A 20,457-nucleotide genomic window follows, 5' to 3' on the forward strand; every position below is an offset into this window, starting at 1 on the left:
CCTGCAGTCTGGATGGTGCAGGTCATTGTCCAAGGCCTCTAGCGAGGTTCCAACAGCTCCACTCCCTTGAGTGTCTCAAGACTGTTGTCCTATGCTCAAACTCTCCAATCTTGGGCGTAAAGTCCAAACTCCTGATCTGAAAAACCGGGCCTTCCATGATCACTTTCCAAGCCACTCACAGCCTCCCAAATGCATCCTTCCAGTCCTGTCCTTGGGCCTTTGTACATGCTAGTCTCCACCGGCAGCATCCTTCCTTCCAGCCCACTGTGAGTCCGGCCAACGCCCACTCCTTCTCCAGGACCTCACCACTGCCTCTGGAGTGCTTTCTGCACCCCCCCTCCCAGGAGAGGCCGGTCACCCTTGTCTGTGCGACCTACCCTGTAAGGACAACTCTGCTCCAGCACCTATGACCGCCGGCTCCAAGAGCATGGGGCGGACCTCTGTTCATCTCTGCATCCCTCTGCTCAGCCCCCACAAGTGAACAGAAGGTGCTCCAGTGTTCGTGGACTGAAGGCCAATGGCCAGGTCACCGGCCACCTCCTATTCAGAAAGGGTCACTGCCGCCCCACGGGGAGGCCTCTGAAGAGAAGACCAGAGGAGGGGATCATGGTCTAATTCTTTCTTCAAGAGCCACTGTGGTGCACCTACTATATGCTGTGCAGAGTAGTTTTTTTTTTTTTTTTTTTTTTGGCTTTTAAGAAGTACATCTCTTTTTTTCCCTTCAATAAAACAGTATCTTTAAAGACAAACAGGATGACAAGTGAATTTTTTTAAACCCAAAGGATACATTAAAAATCAGGAACCAGTGTAAACATAAATATTTTCATCCAGTCATTGAAAATGTTTCAGCAAGCATGAATAAATGACCTTTAAGCTATCGTAATACAGTCCAAAAGGATAATTTCAGCAAAGGAAGGTTTATTGAGCTCCACACAGATAACAAAATTTATAGTTTGGAATTAGATATAGATGTTTTCACTTATAATCCAAATTGCTATATGACTTGGGTTGCACTGCTACCAAAAAGTGCCATGGAGTTCTGGAACAAAACTTCAGTTGGCAGTGGTTCTGGCTTTGTATCTCTGTGACTTTGCGAGAGTTCTTGAGTCTCGGGCCCTCATCAATAAAAGGAGGGGGCTGGGGCTTAGATGTTATCAAAGTCCTTCCTGCTCTAGAATTACTTCATTTTCAAGATTTATACAGAAAGTATTGTAAAAGCACAATTAGCCTAAAATTTTGGCATTTTCCTGTCCATATTTCCTCAAGGGATTCCTTGGCCCCTTTCTTAAAAATGACAAGCAGAACTTGTTAGTTACACTGTGGACTTTGGCCACAGCCAGACCTGGGATTGGTCTCATTTCTGTCACTCCCTGGCAGTGTGATGATCAACAAAGGACCATGCCTCTCTGGGCTCACTTTCTCATCAGTTAAATGTAGTCTTATCCCACAGGGTTGATAGGGGAATAAAAAGCTATTAATCACATAAAGAGCTCAGCACAGCACCTGACACTCAGTGAGTACAGAAGTGATATATTATAAACCATATAAATTATTACAAACTTTATAAACTATATCAACTCTTTTACACAAACATTTGTCTTCTACAGGCACTGGAATGTCATTTAGACACTTCATTCTCTAATGAGTCAGGGGAGCTCCTTAAGGCAGTGGTAACCGGCTCTAAACTCTTGGCTGGTGAATTTTATCTCTGATTAGTAGGCATTTTATGTGTGTTAGTCACTCAGTCGTGTCTGATTCTTTGCAACCCCATGGACTATAGCCCTCAAGGCTCCTCTGTTCATGGAATTCTCCAGGCAAGAATACTGGAGTGGGTAGCCATTCCCTTCACCAGGGGATCTTCCTGACCCAGGGATCGAACCTGGGTCTCCCACATTGCAGGCAGATTCTTTGCAGTCTGAGCCACCAGGGAAGCCCACTTAAGGTGGTGGTGGGTTAGTCACCAAGTCGTATCTGTCTCTTGTGACCCCACAGACTGTATCCTGCCAGGCTCCTCTGTACATGGGATCCTTCAGGCAAGAATACTGGAGTGGGTTGCCATTTCCTTCTCCACAGAGTAGTTTTTAAATGGTTCTAACCTGGTATCTACTTTCAAGAAGCGCAGAGTTGCAAAGGAAAGCTCTGTTCAAAACTATATTGCAAAGAAAAGTTTGATCAAAGGCAATTGGTATATGACCAATTGCCAAGTAAGTTTGGAAGAAAATACATATCTGAGAAAGCAAGAAAGGCCAAGCTGGGACTCAATGCCAGATCTGCCCCTTACCAGCTGCAGGACTTCCAGAAAGCTACCTAACTTCTCTCTGTAAAGATGATGAACACTGACCTCGTGTTCTACCTTTTCCCCCACCTCCCTCTGCTCCAGCCACTCTGGCTTTCTTATCGCTCCTCAGACAATTCAGGTCACTCCTAACTTAGAAGCTTGACACCCCCTGGTTCTTCAACCTAGAACACTTTCCCCCAAATCTGAATCACTTGGGTCTCCGCGCAAATGCCATCTCCTCCAGGAAGAACTCCCCGATCACCTGCTTAAAAGAGGCCCTCCACTTCCATGTCATCCTAATGCCTCTCCCAAGATTCATGTACTTCACCACACTTCTCAGCATCAGAATAACATTATTTGTTTACTCTTCTTAGGAACATTCATGACTCATGGGTTTCCCTGGTGGTTCAGACAACAAAGAATCTGCCTACAATGTGGGGAGACTGGGTTCAATCCCCTGGAGAAGGAAATGGCAACCCATTCCAGTATTCTTGCCTGGAGAATTCAATGGGCAGAGGAGCCTGGTGAGCTACAGTCCATGGGGTCGCAAACAGTCAGACACGACTGAGCAACTACACACACACACGACTCATGGGAACAGGTCAACATACCAGTGTTATCAGGAATTTGGAAGAAATTGATTTCAACCCTCAAGGATGACTTTGAGGGGTTCAAGACTTTAATGAGGAAAGTAACTGCAGATGTGGTGGAAAAGCAAGCGTGAGTGAGTGAGTGAAAGTTGCTCAGTCATGTCCGACTCTTTGAGACCCCATGGACTATACAGCCATGGAATTCTCCAGGCCAGAAGACTGGAGTGTGTAGCCTTTCCCTTCTCTAGGGAATCTTCCCAACACAGGGATTGAACCTGTCGCTCAGTAGTGTCTGACTCTTTGCGACCCCATGGACTATACAGCCATGGAATTCTCCAGGCCAGAAGACTGGAGTGTGTAGCCTTTCCCTTCTCTAGGGAATCCTCCCAACACAGGGATTGAACCCAGGTCTCCCGCATTGCAGGTGGATTCTTTACCAGCTGAGCCACAAGGGAAGCCCAAGAATACTGGAGTGGGTAGCCTATCCCTTCTCCAGCGGATCTTCCTGACCCAGGAATCAGACCAGGGTCTCCTGCATTGCAGGCGGATTCTTTACCAGGTGAGCTAGCAGGGAAAAACAAGCGAAGGAGAATTAAAGGGGAGCCTGAAGAAGTGACTAAATTGCTGCAATCTTATGATAAACTTTCATGGAAGAGCAGCTGCTTCTTATGGATGAACAAAGACTGTGGTTTGCTCATAGATGTAATCTACTCCCAGTATAGATGCTGTGAAGACCTGCTGAAATGACAAAAAAGGATTTAGAACGTTACATAAGCTTTATCAAATTAGTTGATCAAGTCGTGGCAGGGTTTGAGAGGGCTGACTCCAGTTTTGAAAGAAGTTCTCCTGTGGGTAAAATGCTATCAAACAGAGAAATCGTTCATAAAGGAACAGTCAATCAGTATGGCAAACTTCACTGTTGTCTTATTTTAAGAAATTGCCACAGCCACCCTCAACCTTCAGCAAACACCACCCTGATGGGTCAGCATCCATTAACGATGAGGTATTGACCAAAAAAAAAAAAGCTCAGACTGAGAGTTGTGAGTTAAGTTTCATGTGGGCCTACAATGAGATAGCTCTGAGGAACTGCTGCACAGTGGGGGGAGTCAGCATATATATATGATTTTAGGGAAGGGGGATACATGCAGTTAAGCATACATCTCTTGAGACGGTTGCTTGCTGCCAGTCACACGGAGCAGAGGTCTCCACTAATGATTTGAGTGTTTTCCTAGGTATGAGAAGATCCAAGAAACTGGGCTCATAAAATCTCCTGAAAGTATCTAACTATCTGAAGGCCTGTTCTGCTAGTTTTCTGAGAGCACAGAGTACCTCATTCCTGATCTCTGCCCTGAACTCTTTGCAGAGTGTGCTGAAGGGCAATGGTTGCAGGGGCCGGTGATTTCATACTTGTAGAATCATGTGGCGAGTGACAATTCTCAGCTGGTAGTGGCAAGACCCTCCACTGGCAAAAAGGTTATGACTCATTGAAGGTTCAGATGATGGTTAGCATTTTTTAGCAATCAAGTTATTTTTAAATTAGGATGTGAACATTTTTTTAAACATAATGTTATTGTACACTTTGTTGTTGTTCAGTAGCTCAGTCGTGTCCAACTCTTTGTGACCCCATGAACGGCAGCACGCCAGGCCTCCCTGTCCCTCACCATCTCCCAGAGCTTGCTCAAACTCATGTCCATTGAGCCGGTGATGCCATCCAACCATCTCATTCTCTGCCATCCCCATTTCCTCCTGCCTTCAATCTTTCCCAGCATCAGGGTCTTTTCCAATGAGTCAGCTCTTTGCATCAGGTGGCCAAAGGACTGGTGCTTCAGCATCAGTTCTTCCAAAGAATATTCAGCACTGATTTTCTTTAGGATGGATTGGTTTGATCTCCTTGCAGTCCAAGGATTTCTCAAGAGTCTTCTCCAACACCACAGTTCAAAAGCATCAATTCTTCGGCGTTCAGCCTTCTTTACAGATGACAGCATGGTATAAACATAACTTTTATATGTACTGGGAAACCAAACAAAGCCTGTTTGCTTTACTGTGGTGGTCTGGAACCGAAGCCACAGTATCTCTAAGGTATGCTTGTACTGAAACAAACTGTCAAATAAATGGTGAAGATGAGAAAATGCCTACATCACAAGGTTTTGTGAGGATTAAATGAGCGTGTACACAGAGGAATAGAAAGTGCTTCAACACAATGCTCAGCACATAGGAAGCTCAATAATGTTGGCTGGCAGCATTATCAGTGGAATCCAGAAGAGGGTGAGGCGTGACATGAACAGAGACAGTTACAGAGTTTCAAGAAGAGGCAGGTCTCGAGCTTGACCTGGAAAGATAAGGATTTTTTTTTACTGGACAGAGTGGTGAGGGCACCCTAAGAGTTTTAAGTCTCTTCTTCTCTACAAGTTGGCCCTCCCCCACAGGTGTTCTCCCTGCTCCTCCATTAAATGCAGAGTCATCCCAGTAAGAATAAACTATTGAGCAGCCTCTCTCTGCCCATCCATAGTGCATTTTTCCTTCCTTTCTACACAACCAGGGCCTAGATGAATTTCACCCCAAAAGGGAGTGCAATAATGCTGTCTAATGAATTTCAGCCATCTGTAGGAAAGGCACAGTCTACTCTTCAGATCAGCAACCCTGGCCTAGGCGTCTATCCTGGGCTTCCCCGGTGGCTCAACAGTAAAGAATCTGCCTGCAATGCAGGAGATGCAGGAGACTTGAGTTCAATCCCTGGGTCAGGAAGATCCCCTGGAGGAGGAAATGGCAACCCACTCCAGTATTCCTGCCTAGAGAATCTCTTGGACAAGGGAGCCTAGTGTGGGGCTACAGTCCATAGGGTTGTAGAGAGTTGGAAACGACTGAAGTGACTAAGCACAGGTATCTATCCTAGAGAAATACTCAAAGGTCAGCATGAAAAATCACCTACAACAATGTCCACTACAGCATGATTTGTGAGAGAGAAAAAATAGAAGCAATCAGAATGTCTACCCATGGGAAAAGAAGAAATACACTATGGAGCATCCATACTGCGCAGAGGTGAAACTGAAAGGTTGCTATTGAATCACACGAAGACACTGGGATCCTTGGCCCCCGGACGAGAATTCAATCCAGGGCCAGAGACTAGGCTTGATCGCTCAGAGCTTTTGTATAATAAAGTTTTATTAAAGTATAAAGGAGATAGAGAAAGCTTCTGACATAGGCATCATAAGGGGGCAGAAAGAGTACCCCCTTGCTAGTGTTAGCAATGAAGTTATATACTCTCCAATGAATCCAAAGAATGTCTGGAGGTTGTAAAGACCTCACCAGACCTACTCCCATAATTTACATTTTAAGATAACAGAATTAGCCAGGTTTAATTCAGAGACTGTCCTCAGGCAGGATATTGTCCTTTCTTCCTCCTTGAGAATTCCAGACCCCCTTCTCCTTGGGGACCCCTAGGCTCCTTATCAACCTGCCTAGGAAATGACTCTCTCAAAACTAAGTTACATGGACACTTATGTACTAACATGAAACAATCTCCAAAATATACTGTGAAACTGGAACACACACACACACACACACACTATATGATCTCCTTTAGGTAAAACCTTCCCTGGTGGCTCAGATGGTGAAGAATCCTCCTGCAATGCCTGAGACCCAGGTTCAGATCCACGGGTGGGGAAGACCCCCTGGAGAAGGGAATGGCCACCTACTCCAGTATTCTCTCCTGGAAAATTCCATGGACAGAGGAGCCTGGCAGTCTACAGTCAGTCCATGGGGTCGCAAAGAACTGGACACAACTAAGCGATTAATACTAACAAATATTCTAAAACCACATACACAAGAACCTAAAGATTTCTCTGGAGATATAGATATGCATTAACATAACAGATATGTGAACACCACTGCATTTCCTTTTCCAAAACTGTGCCTGAGAAATGTTAAGTTTTCAGTAAGTATTTGCTGAATGAATGAAGACCTATGAACATGAGCAGGAAAACACTGGAAAATAGATTTGCTTTTCGTGCTAAATATTTGTGTCCTGTTTTTAAGAGACTACACTAAATTACTTGCATAATTTTAATGAACTCAAAATAGTTCTTCAAAAACAAACAATAACAACAAAACACCACCACAGGACGACCATGAAGGGGTCGATGCACCAATTCTTGAAGAACTTTTCAGGACAGCTAATTTACTCGAACTGGGCAATTAGGGATCTTACAAAACAAGTCAACTCTCACTTTACCTCTCCAGCATCAAACTCCTCAACATCCGACGAACAGAAAAGTGTTGGGTTTTAAACTGTTACTGAAAACCAGTTAATAGCACGCCCTTTCTAAAGGGTGTTCTCTAACAAACCACGCGCCGAGGAGCCTCCCCCGCGCACACCACGCGCCAAGCGCAGCAAGGATGGTAGGTGAGTGCCGAAGGTCCTCCAGGCAGGTGTGCGCACACAGCACCCCGGGAAAGTAACTCACTCTCCGGCTGGCCTTTTCGCGATCTGTAATCGGTCTCTCCTCCTCTGGCTTCATCTCGCGGAGGAACTAATTTCTTCTGTGATTCAGCCCGGAGCCCAAGGTCACCTGGTCAGGGGACGAGAAGCGCGGTGTTAAAACCCAGGGAGAGGAGGAGCGCGCCGTGGGTGGCATCCTCGTGGTTCGGTTCTAACCCAATCCGGCACCTGCATTTCAGAGGAGCAATCTGCAGCTCGACCCCCACCGGCTAATTCAAACTTGCGCGCCACTCTGCCCCTGGCCCTGGGGGGCGCAGGGATGAGAGCCTGAGGGGAGGGTGGGCCGGAGACCCTCACCCACACCCGGAGACGGGCCTGTCTGTCGGTGCCCGAGTGTACTCCGCCGAGCTGAACCCAGGCGGGGCGAGCCCGTCCCCCCTCACCGATCTCCGCTACCTCCTGACCGGTGCGCTCTGGCCTCGGTCTGTCTTCAGCCTTGGGCGTGTGCCAAGGGAGAGAAAGAGCCAGGGCAAGCCGCGTAGACCCGGGCCGGAGATGCAGATCCCCAGGCTCGCCCACTGCCGGCCTGGAAGGTGCGGCGTGGCGGGGGTCACCGTCCGGTCCGCTCTGCGCAGCTCCCTCTGGGGCTCCGCGCCTGACTCCAGGGCGCCGCGGATCAGAAACGCTGCAGCTGCTGCGGTTGTGAACTCCGCACCTGGAAAATCGATCCCAGACGCGCAAGAGCCTCCCATTGGTTTCCGACCGGCGGCGGGGCTCTAGAATAGGGGCCGAGGCGCCTGAGCGGGGGCTTCGGTGGGGGAGGGGGCCGAGGGCGGGTGCACCGACTGTCCATCACAGGCCACGCCCTCCCCATGCCCAATTCCCCCTACGGCTCCACCCACGAGGGGGCCGGGACCCAGGACGCCACGCGGAAAACTTGTCCACTCCCCTGGAGATTCTGTTGGCTGGAGGGTCGTGGGAAGCTACTACCGGCAACCAATTGAGGTGCACAGTCGGCCCCGTGTGGGCGGGGGGAATGCCGCAAGGTTCCTCAGGAGCCAATAGAGAAGAGGAACGACGAAACGCTTCCTGAGTTCGAGGGTCGGCGGAAGATGGCGACTGCTGAAAGGGGTTGGTGCTTGTGTGAGTTATTGAGGTGAGGAGCGGGTGGTGTAGGCTCGCAGGCGTTTTCGGTACTGAAGTGCTACGTGTCTGCCCACTGCGACTCATGTGTGCGGGCAGGGGCTTTCCTTGTCATGAATTTAAGCTATTGTCTCAAGGCCAGTGTGCATTCCCTTTGGGGTCTTGGTGGATACACGAGGTTGAGTTGAAGACCCGGTTTACCGCGTTTACTTTCACTGCCTCACTGCTCTCTGAGAGCTCGCTTTCCCTCTTTGCTTTAGCTTTTCCTTTCTTTTGTGTTCGCTCCAATTAGTCCGTCATAAATTATTCATATTCGTTCCTCATTTTCCTTTATGATTGAGCCACGAATTCATTCTCCATTCTATCATGCTCTTTTTGGTGAAGAAACCGGATCTTCTGTTGTCTTAGTTTGCCCTTTACACTTACCTTTTTAAAGTCTTGTGCTTAAATATGAATAAATATTTAATGACACATTTTAGTTATATTTAAGCAAATTCTAAGTGGGTAGTTTTGATGTACAAATACGGTAGGATGTTTGATAAATTTCTTAATAGAACCTGTATGTGTATCTTTGAAACTAACAGATTGAAAACATAAGAACTGGGTTAACTTTAGTGATTAATATGATTTTTTTCTGATTGTAAGTTGAATAGTTCGGTTTGAAAATCCTATCACATTTATTTTCCCACTTAAATCATTTGAAGAAAATGTCATGGAAATCTTTGGATTCTGTGAGTCAGCAACATTTTAAATTAAACAGCTTCTTGTCTTGTCCTGGGAAAGGAAAGCTAACTATTTAAGATAACATTGCTTTCATGAACTGATATTCCAAACGTTAAGTGGCCAGTCTTACCACTTTTGTCAAACTTTTGTCCATTCTTCCCAGCAGTGATTCTTAAATTGTGGTTCATTGTGGTTTGTAGGCACCTGAGAGTTCCTAAGACCCTTTGAGCGACTCCTCTAGGTAAAAATTATTTTCATATAATGTTAAGATATAATGTTTAGAGGACACAGTTTTTGTTTTGTTGACATTTGCACTGATAGTGCACAAGTCTTGGTGGATAAAACCACTACTTAGCACAAATCAAGGCAGTGTTCTCAAACTGTACTACTAGTCATTGTGTTTTTCATCTCCATGCACTTGATAAAGCCAGTTTTTCTTTAAAATGTCCTTGATGAAGCAGTAAAAATTATTAATTTTGTTAAATCTAAACCCTTGAGTACATATCTTTCTAATATTCTATATGACAAAATGGATTGAACACATAAAGCACTTCTCCATACCAGAGTAAAATAGTTGTCTTAAGGATAACCTCCTGTATGACTGTCTACGTTGACATTCTTTTTAGATGTAGACATTCTTTTTAGAGGACACAGTTTTTATTTGGAAGAACAACTGACAGACAAACCATGATTCCTTTGACTCAGTATTTAGTAGGTATTTTCTGGAAAATGAAGGAATTGACTCTTGCTTCAAAGAAGACAAGTGACTGGGACTTCATGGCAGTCCAGTGGTTAGGACTCCGCACTTCCACTTTGTGGAAGTGTTCAGGGATCCCCCAAGCTGCATGGCAGCTAAGAAAAAAAAAAAAAAGTAACAGGTTCAGAAACATGTAGGGAAGCAGTGGTTTCAGGGTCGTGTAAACAGATCAGACATATCACTGAGAATAGAATTCAGTTCAGTTCAGTTCAGTTGCTCAGTCGTGTCCAACTCTTTGCGACCCCATGAATCGCAGCACGCCAGGCCTCCCTGTCCTTCACCAACTCCCGGAGTTCACTCAGACTCAACGTCCATCGAGTCAGTGATGCCATCCAGCCATCTCATCCTCTGTCGTCCCCTTCTCCTCCTGCCCCCAATCCCTCCCAGCATCAGAGTCTTTTCCAATGAGGCAACTCTTTGCATGAGGTGGCCAAAGTACTGGAGTTTCAGCTTTAACATCATTCCTTCCAAAGAATAGAATTGGAGACATCTAAATTTCCTCTTCCCTCAAAAATTGTTCTACTTGAGGTGAAGTGAGAGAAGAAAAATGATTTAGTATCTCACCAAACTTTGAACTGTGGAATATTCACCATTTGGAAGACATATTTCTTTGGATTACATGTTGTCATCTTGGAGTCAGATGCCATTCCCAGTCATATCTTGTTTAGGTTAATAATTAAATTTATTTTAATCCTTTAATAATTAGGAGAAAGGTGGATCAACATTGATTTTTACTGCTAATTAAAAAAAAAAGTGCATTGACTTGCCAGCACTCTGTGGAATTAAAGGGGACTTGCACCTTTGACATTAGATATTCTGTAGCATTAGAATTTTAATAGCTGAGTATTTTGTTAGACTCACAAGCTATAAAACTTTGCTATTAATATATAAAACAGTTATGTGAAACTAGACTTCAATTTGTAGCCTCTCATTTTTTCCTATTATTTCTTGATTTATTTATTTTTAATTGAAGGATAGTTGCTTTACAATGTTGTATTGGTTTCTGCCATACATGAATCAGCCATCCATATACATATGTCCTCTCCCGCTTGAACCTCCCTTCTACTTCCCACCCCATCGCACCTCCTAGGTTGTCACAGAGCACCGGGTTGAGCTCCCTGGATCATACAGCAAATTCCCACTGGCTGTCTGTTTTACATAGGTAACATATATGTTTCACTGCTGCTGCTGCCGCTAAGTCGCATCAGTCGTGTCCGGCTCTGTGCAACCCCATAGACGGCAGCCCACCAGGCTCCCCCATCCCTGGGATTCTCCAGGCAAGAACACTGGAGTGGGTTGCCATTTCCGTCTCCAGTATATGTTTCACTGTTGTCTCAATTTGTCCCACCCTCTCCTTCCTGTGCTATGTCCACAAGTCTGTTCTGTATGTCTTTGTCTCTATTGCTGCCCTGCAAATAGGTTCATCAGGACCATTTTTTAATGACATGATATCCATTTTCACCATTCCCCTCTCGTTTCAGATTTTTTTATTCATTACTCTTCCCCGGGCTATTTGTATGTGGAACTTTGTGTGTGTGTTTACTTATTATCCTTTGGGGAATCCGACTGCTGCTACAGAGAAAGAAAAAGTCAGTGTCATCTAGCAAAACTGGGAAAAATCAAACGGTGATTGCATTTTTCCATCCATACTGCAATGCTGGCGGAGGAGGAGAAAGAGTGTTATGGTGTGCCTTAAGGGCTCTACAGAAAAAGTAGGTATGCATCTTCCTTAGCTAATTTGGTATATTATTACTGGCTTTTAAAAAATTATTATTTTTAAAAAATCATTACCCAGAATGTGTTCTTTTCTAGTACCTCATTCCTAGCCAGGGATTCCTTTTTTAAATTGTTCTTTAGCAAGGAAACACTTCTTTCATATGCCGACCTATCTTAAAGATCCTATTGAAGGTGGTCTAGAGGTTGAGAATCTGCTTGCCAGTGCAGGGGTCACAGGTTCAACCCATGGTCTGGGAAGTTCTCACATGCTGTGGAGCAACTAAGCCCTGTGTGCCACAACTTACTGAGCCAGTGCTGTAGAGCCCCCACACCGCAATTACTGAAGCCCACGTGCCTACAGCCTGTGTTCTCCAACAAGAGAAGCCGCTGCTATAAGAAGCCCACTCACCACAAGGAAGAATAGCCCCCCCCAACTAGCCACAACTAGAGGAAGCCCGTGTGCAGCAACTAAGACCCAGTGGAACCAAAAATAAATGAATAAATAAATCTTTTTTTAATATCCCATTGAATTTTATCTTTACCATTGATACGATAAAGAAACAAAGTATCTGCACTTTTATGGCGTAATTTAGTGGGGATAACTGGTCACCTTGGGAGAGTATGTGGAGGAGATTGAATAATAAAGAGAAATTGACCAAATACTATGAAGTGTTTAATACTTTAAATCTGAATACTTTTAGTCAATTGTGATACACAGCAAATATTCTCTATGAAAGCATCTATTCTGATTTTCATATCATTACCAGTTGGATAGTCTTAAGTAAGGTACCATGTTATTTAATAGAAAGAATTTGGTTTTACACATCTTTTAATTTTTTAGGCTTCCTTGTCCCCACTCCAGTCCCACAAGAAAAAACATAGCAAAACACAGGTTCCATTATTGTTTCATCGTACAAGGAAGACTGTTATCTCTCCATGGTGACCCTACTTCCTGGCACACGCCCTTCATTCAGTTTCAAAGTCCTCATGAGTAATGCCCTCAGCTCTCTGTTTCTCAAATGCTAAGCCCCATCTTGGCTTCTTGCCACCATTTCTGTGTGTCCTCTGCCATCTCCCATAACTCCCTAAATGCAGATAATTTTCTTAAATCCTGTATTAATTCCCACCTCCTTGAAGCCTTCCCTGCTCTGGCCCATGCTCTTCTTTCCTCTCAGGACAGTGTGCATTAGCCTTGTCTCTGGATTGCTGAACTCATGAGAGCAGTGGTCCAGTGTCATGAGATTTGTACGCGTACTCCCCAGGACCCCTATTACTCCTCCAACTCACTAACACACGAACAAGTCCAAATAATGAGTACGACATGGAAGATGCTTTTTCATCTTTCTCTTGCCACTTTTTGTCTCTCATCCCTCCCCAGCCCCCTCAAATATACTTTGCTCCAGCCTACTGAACTCGGGGCACATACCTTTATAAGATTCCTTGCCTTTTCATCTAGTGTTCCTTTTTTTCCCGAAACAACCTGTTTCTCCTTGGTTAATTCCTACAAATCTTTCCTGACTTGACACGAGATCCAGGACACTGGATTTTCATTCAGTCTCCCCATTCTCTGTATGACTCAGAATAATTGTAAACACAACCAGAGTGTGGCCAAAGTGTTAAAATCACAAGAAGGTATTTTTCTATATTTTCATTATATATAATTGTGATGCAGGCTCAAGGCCCAGCTTTTAAAACCTTTGTGCATTTCTCAGATTAAAACCCTGAGTAAATGTTACATGGCGGCCTGGATGGGAGCAGAGTTTGGGGGAGAATGGATATATGTGTTTGTATGGCTGAGTCCCTTCACTGTTCATTTGGAACTGTCACAGCATTGTTAATTAGCTGTACCCAAGTACAAAATAAAAAGTTAAAAATAAAGAAATGATGAGACCAAAAAAAAAAAAAATCCCTGAGTAATGCTTTAGCGTTTATGATCCTATCTAAAGATACCTTTGTGCTGTGCAGTGCCCAGTTGCTCAGTCCTGTCTGACTTTGCAGCCTCATGGACTGTAGGCTCTTCTATCAGTGGGGATTCTCTAGGCAAGAATACTGCAGTGGGTTGCCATGCCCTCCTCAAAGATGCTTTTAGTGAATGTTAACTACCTTTCGTGAATGTTAACTCTTGTTTATGAATATTTTATTAATATTTCATTACCGGCTCAGTGGTAAAGAATCCTCTTGACAATGCAGGAGATGTGGGTTCTATTCCTGGTTCAGGAAGATCCCCTGGAGAAGGAAATGGCAACCTACTCCAGTATTCTTGCTTGGAAAATTTCATGGACAGGGGAGCCTGGCAGGCTATAGTCCTTGAGGTCGCAAAGAGTTGAACGTGACTGAGCACAGGCTAAATCACCATTTTAATACTGAGAAAGTTGTCAAAATAACATTTTTGAACATTTCTTAAGAATGAAAATGCCTCATTCATAAATCAGCTATTTTGTTGATGTCTGCTATATGCAAAACTCTTAGTAGAGGGAATAGCAAAGAACTAGAAGTTTCCTTTGGAAGACTAATGTTTTAATTATAGGGCAGTGAAAGACCCAGGTAGAGTGGAGTCATAAAATCAGTGGAAAACATTTTTTTTAGTCTGAAAATAAGAGTCTTTACAATCATGAGAAAAATGATTTTGCTTGTTTGCACCTAAACGACTGAAATTCTTACCTTATTTTAGGTATCCAGAAGCACTTTATGTTGTTTACACTGGCGATGCCGACGTCAGTGGCCAACAGATACTGGAAGGCGCGTTCAGAAGATTTAACATCAGGTTAACTCGCCCAGTGAAGTTTGTTTTCTTAAGGAAGCGCTACCTTGTGGAAGATTCACTCTATCCTCATTTCACACTGCTGGGCCAAAGTCTGGGATCCATTTTCCTGGGCTGGGAAGCTCTGATGCAGTGTGTTCCCGATGTTTACATTGATTCAATGGGCTACGCTTTCACACTTCCTCTGTTTAAGTATCTAGGTGGTTGCCGAGTTGGAAGCTATGTTCATTACCCCACCATCAGCACTGACATGCTCTCCGTCGTGAAGAATCAGAATGTGGGATTTAACAACGCAGCCTTCATTACCAGGAATCCTTTTCTCAGCAAAGTAAAGCTCATCTACTACTATTTATTTGCTTTTATGTATGGGCTTGTTGGTTCTTGCAGTGACATCGTCATGGTCAATTCTTCTTGGACACTGAACCATATTCTGTCACTGTGGAAGGTTGGGAACTGCACTAATATTGTTTATCCACCTTGTGATGTGCAGACATTCTTGGATCTTCCCTTACATGAAGAGAAGGCAACCTCAGAACACTTACTGGTTTCGATTGGCCAGTTCAGGCCTGAAAAGAACCATCCTTTGCAGATCAGAGCCTTTGCTAAGTTGTTGAATAAGAAGGAGAGTGAATCTCTTCCTCCACTTAAACTTGTGCTCATTGGAGGTTGTCGTAACCAAGATGATGAACTCAGGGTAAACCAACTGAGAAGGCTTGCTGAGGACCTTGGAGTTCAAGAAGATGTGGAATTTAAAATAAACATTCCGTTTGATGAGTTAAAGAATTACTTGTCTGAAGCAACAGTTGGTCTGCATACTATGTGGAATGAGCATTTTGGGATTGGTGAGTTTGTGCTCTAAACAATTTGTGATGGTGTGATGAGATAACACATTTTCGGTGGTTTTGAAAAAATAATAGTACTCTGATTTCATCCAGTCCTCAGTCTCTTCCCGGAGTCCACCAAGTTTGTTTTCCTCATTTGAGACCCTGTAAAACATATTCCCTGGTGGCTCAGACGTTAAAGAATCTGCCCACAGTGCGGGAGACCTGGGTTTGATCCCTGGGTCAGAAAGATCTCCTGGAGAAGGGCATGGCAACCCACTCCAGTATTCTTGCCTGGAGAATTCCTTGGACCGAGGAGCCTTGTGGGCTACAGTCCATGGGGTCACAAAGAGTCACGTGACTGAGCGACTAACACAAAACATTTAACCAATGATAATATTTTTTGACCACTCACTCTATGGTGGTTACTTTCAAGGTCTTAAAAGTATTATCAGATTTAATCCTCTCTAGAACTTTACTGGATAGGTATTATGGTTATTTCCATCTTATCAATGGCACAGAGAGGGTTTAGAACTTGCCCAGTCCCACAGTAAAAGAAGAGGGCAGATTCTAATCCAGACAGCGCCTGCTCTTAACTCCCGCATTTCTCTCCACACTTCACCCCATCTGTGTGCTGGTTCAGATCCCTGGACCTCATCCTAGCCCCCCACCCAGGGCCCACATCAGGATCCCTGGGTGGGCGCAGGTGGAGATTTGGTAAAGCCCCTCAGGTGATCCTGTTGTGCTCCAGGAGCCGAGAACCCCTGTCCCCAGGTGGGCTCTCCCAGTCACTTTGGATTCTTTTGTTGATTCTGGTGGTTCTTTTATTCTTTTGGTTCTTTTATTCTTTGATGCTATCATTGGAACGGCCTCAGGTGTTGGGTTTGGACAGCCGTGTGATGGGTGGAGACTTTCACCCAGAGAGGCAGCTGAGAGCAGAGGCCCGTGAGGCGCTGAGTCTCCAGCGCGTGGAGTGGGAGTTGGCTGTGGGGCGTGTGAGTGTGTGTCCGGCAGCTGTAGCCTGTGTGAGTCTGAGGGAAGGACAGGGGCCTGACCTGGGAACGCAGAGTGAGGAGCTGTCCAGTGAGTGACCGCAGCCCTGTGGCTGTGGCCGGGATGGCATAGGAGAGTCTGGAGAGTGAGAGGCTGCCTGTAGTGTTACAGCGACAGGTCACAAGTTGGCAGAAGAGCGGCCAGCGAAGGACAAGGAGGGGAAAGCCAGGCAGAAACCACAGGAGGAGAGGGTTGAGGGGAGAAGGAGAACAGCGAAGGGTTCAGTGCTGCTGAGATGCTGGGCGAGATGAAGACATGGTGGGCTTCACCATGGATGAGAGCGGTGTCAGTGCAGCAGTGGGCAGAGGCCAGGGGGCGGTGAGGGAGCCCTGAGTGCTGGCAAGCCGGCAGAGCTGGTGAGCTCAGACCACACTGGCCCCAAGCTGTCTGCAAAACAGAGATGGAAGGAGAGAGAGTGCCAGGGGAGGACGTGTGACCTGGAGAGAGGGGTGAGTGTGTGTGCACTTGCTCACAGGGGACTGTGCTTTTACGAGTTTGAACTAGCTTAAGTGCTGATAGGGAGGGCCAGTAGAGAGGGAGCAGTGGAAGTTTCTGGAGAGAGTAAAACTGATTAGGTCAAAGTCTCTAAGACTTTGTCTAAGTACAGAGGAATGGTACCCAGCTTTGAACAGAGAATGGTGTAATTCATATTTTTCAAATGAGAGTTCAGATCAAATCATTAGCAGAAGATTCTGTTCTGTAGAGATTCACCAGTGTTGAAGAGAGTTATGGTGGTTCCATTTCTCTCCCATGTGGCTGGGATGATAGCAGCTCTGTACCCTCCTTTGAAGTAAGAAAGCAATCACCTCAATCATTTGCTGAAGGGCTTAGTTCTCTCTAGAAACGGGTAAGAAAGGCAGGCCAGGTTTATGTCCTCAGCTATGTCATTGGCAGAGACTAACCAAAACTTTGATGTAGTTCAGTGCTGCTTTTGGGCGCACAGTTCTCTCAAATTTGCCAGAAATCCAAGCAGTAACATAAACCCCAGCCTTACTTAGAATGTGTCACTAAGATGGCTTACTTTTTTCCTTTTTTTCTCCTAGTGCTGTAATTTGAACTCTTAACATATTGGGGGTTTTTTTTAATCTTTTTTTAACCCCTTTTATCTTTTAATATCTATTATCTACCATCTTGCTAATAACGTTCTCCAGTCTTCTTTGTTTTATTATCTGCAGTAGTTTTTTTTTTAGACAATTCCTGTGTCTACTTGTCGGTTTTAATAAAGAACAAAGCAGCATTATTGTGAAGCCTTGAAAACTGAAAAACTTAGATTTTATTTTGCACCAGAGAAGTTAAATGAGTAAATTTGGAAAGACACAGACATTTAATTAAATTGCTCAAGTCTTGAAATTGTAAAGGATTCTGCTCGTCCTTGTTATTATGAGCACATTCAGAGACTTAAAAGACTTGATTTCTGTTCCTCAGGAATTGTTGAGTGTATGGCAGCTGGCATGATTGTCCTCGCACACAATTCGGGGGGCCCGAAGCTTGACATCGTTGTTCCTCACCACGGCGAGAGGACAGGGTTCCTGGCTGAAAGTGAAGAGGGCTATGCTGAGACTATGGCCCATATTCTTTCCATGTCTGCAGAACAGAGGCTCCAAATCAGAAACAGTGCCCGTGCATCCGTAAGCAGATTCTCCGATCAGGAGTTTGAAGTGGCATTCCTATCGTCTGTGGAACGATTATTCCAAAAATGCCACACCTGTACAAATTAAAGATGTTTTGTATAAAATGGTTAGATACTTTCATATGTTAATACTTTTCTAAACTCATTCCTTGTTGTGATAAGGTTAGTCTTATCCTGACTCTTTTGAAAAGACCCTGATGCTGGGAAAGATTGAGGGCAGGAGGAGAAGGGGACGACAGAGGATGAGATGGTTGGATGGCATCACCGACTCAGTGAACATGAGTTTGAGTAAACTCTGGGAGCTGGTGATGGACAGGGAGGCCTGGCGTGCTGCAGTCCATGGGGTCGCAAAGAGTCGGACACAACTGAGCAACTGAACTGAATTGATCCTTATGCAAGGCCCTTGCTTATCCATAAGCAAGGCCCTCAGCAGTATGTACATATAGCCAAGGTATTTATTTCAATGGAAAAAGGCAAAGTTACCTAAATGGGAAAGGTAACCTTATATAGTTTAAATGTAAAAATTTTAGATTAGGGTTTGGGCTCAAATTCTGAAAGAAAATAAACAGTTTTAATTTTGGTATAATCCATTATTTTAAAAATTCTATTTGTCAGGTTACTTTAGAAACCGGGAAAGAAGATTTCCCTTTAGAAAAAACAGAAATGTTGAAAAAAACAATGGATGACTAATAATTGATTAGTACTTTAGAATTGTTCTGATATGTTGGGAACATAAAAAAGTTCTGGTACATTTAAATTCAAACAATATTGTGGATAAACTTTTGAATACCTCTAATGATCCTCTTAAAAGAACAAAAATTTTCAGCAGGCTTAATCATGTTCTAAAAGCAGATAGTCAAAAGACAGGCTGACTGTGGTTGCTCTGTGGCTGTGCCTGGGCGTGTAAGTAACCCTTTCCATCACTAGGTACTTGTAAAAATAATTTTCTCTTTAGTGCTGTCAGTGTGTTTTTACAGCCCTCTCATTATCCCTTACCATTTTCACATCCCAGAGGCTAGAAGTCAGCTTTTTAAAGTCATTTAAGAGGTCTGAGTCAGAACATCTCAATAAGTTGTTTTTCAGATGGTGATGATGTAAGATGGGGAGCCATCCCCACAGTCTCTGTAATCAGCATCATGCATTGTAAGGTGACTAGGTGGCAGTTTGCATAGAGTACTGGACTAGCAGGGAGAGTAGCTGGACCTGACCTCAGCTTCATCATCTACAAACATCTGACCTTTTGCCGCAAAAGCTGCTTCCTAATTTTTCTGAGTCTCAGCTTCTTTCCCTGTAACCTGGAGATGTATTGGCTGTCCTCCTGCCTTTCATAATTGTAATGAAAACACAAAACACAGAAGGTATGTGAAAGTACTTTAAAAATTACAAAGTTACTTGAATTAAAGGTAACAATATGTGGTAAATGTCTTCTGTACTCCTATCTTTATCAGTGCATTATGACCCTAGGTAAATTCTTGTTACTAAGCCAGTAACTAGGAATCAGTATAATTTAACAGGACTTCTATCCTGAATAACTGATAACTAGCATGGAAAAATGAATATATGTGTGTGCAGATATGGTTATTGAGAGCTACAACTTTCAGCATTTGCCCCACACACAGTCAGTTCCTTCTGGTTCAGTGAATTGACCTCCTTCACAGTCTGACACATCTTTGTCTTAGAGGCATGTGAAAGAGGTAAACTTTTCGTTTCCAGTCGCCTCTTGTCCATTCACGGAACCAGCCAGCTTCATTATCTCCTCCCAGTTACATCGTTGATGTGTTGTCTGCTGGCCGTCTTCTGTCATCAGACCAAAAAGCACCAAAACAGAGCCCAGGGATGGTGACGTACCAGAGTGGCCTTGTGCTGGAACTGGAGCTGGAAGGAGCCCTACAAATTCTCTAGTCTCGTTTCTCTTATTTTCAAATTTACAGACAGGAGCAAGGTGAAGAACTTCAGTTCCGTCCGCATCCCAGAGCTGGTTAACGACAAAATCAGGATTACCACTTGGATGCAAAAAGCTCAGTGCTTTTTCTTCCCTTATAGCTCTTCTTTGAGATAACATCCATGACCATTGCCCACTCAGCCTACCCATCTACCCAAGGAAAACCATGGGACTAAAGAGAAAATGGACAGAGCAAAAGTAGAGGATATAGTAAAGGAAGAAAGGATTCTGAAATTTCACAAAATATTATTTAAACTCATTTCTTCAAAATGATTTTCATTTATCACAAACATATCACTGAAACTATAATGTGCATATGTTAGTAGGTTCTCTCTCAGTGTTCCTAGCGCAGTATTAAACGTTTGTTTCTGAATACCTGATATGAAGAATGACAAAGCAGTATATCAGCTACTGTCTGTGTGGGGAAACGGAGTGACTTTTAATTCCTATATGATGTTGCTTTTCAGTGGTCCAAACATGCTGTTTTGAACCCACAGCACTGGTGATTCACATTTCTAGTTGTGCATAATAAACCATATTAACATATTCTTTGTATAGTAATCTAGTTGTATCTTAAATATGATATAGATTTAATAGATACAAAA

At 44.1% G+C, this 20,457-nt stretch overlaps 2 protein-coding genes across 4 annotated transcripts in view; one reads left to right on the forward strand and one right to left on the reverse strand.

The window, feature by feature from the left end:
* ATP7B (ATPase copper transporting beta) overlaps positions 1-8,135 on the reverse strand; it is a 75,065-nt gene extending 66,930 nt beyond the window's left edge. Inside the window, exons 1-2 of one of the 3 annotated variants that reach the window (XM_070800136.1) lie at positions 8,022-8,135; positions 7,332-7,436 (exon numbers count right to left, since the gene is read on the reverse strand). In XM_070800136.1, the coding sequence (XP_070656237.1) occupies positions 7,332-7,385 (54 nt within the window). In that variant the 5' untranslated portion in view covers positions 7,386-7,436; positions 8,022-8,135. The other 2 variants (XM_070800134.1, XM_070800135.1) reach the window with 2 other exon arrangements.
* A 140-nt stretch (positions 8,136-8,275) lies between these two features.
* Positions 8,276-20,398, forward strand: ALG11 (ALG11 alpha-1,2-mannosyltransferase). The gene is made up of 4 exons (XM_019971334.2): positions 8,276-8,462; positions 11,411-11,641; positions 14,317-15,248; positions 17,706-20,398. Exons 1-4 carry the CDS (start codon positions 8,419-8,421, stop codon positions 17,996-17,998), a joined length of 1,500 nt encoding a protein of 499 aa, XP_019826893.1. The 5' UTR covers positions 8,276-8,418; the 3' UTR covers positions 17,999-20,398.
* The last annotated feature ends 59 nt before the right edge of the window (positions 20,399-20,457 follow it).

The sequence above is a fragment of the Bos indicus genome, chromosome 12, assembly GCF_029378745.1.
Source record: "Bos indicus isolate NIAB-ARS_2022 breed Sahiwal x Tharparkar chromosome 12, NIAB-ARS_B.indTharparkar_mat_pri_1.0, whole genome shotgun sequence".
Taxonomy (NCBI): Eukaryota; Metazoa; Chordata; class Mammalia; order Artiodactyla; family Bovidae; genus Bos; species Bos indicus.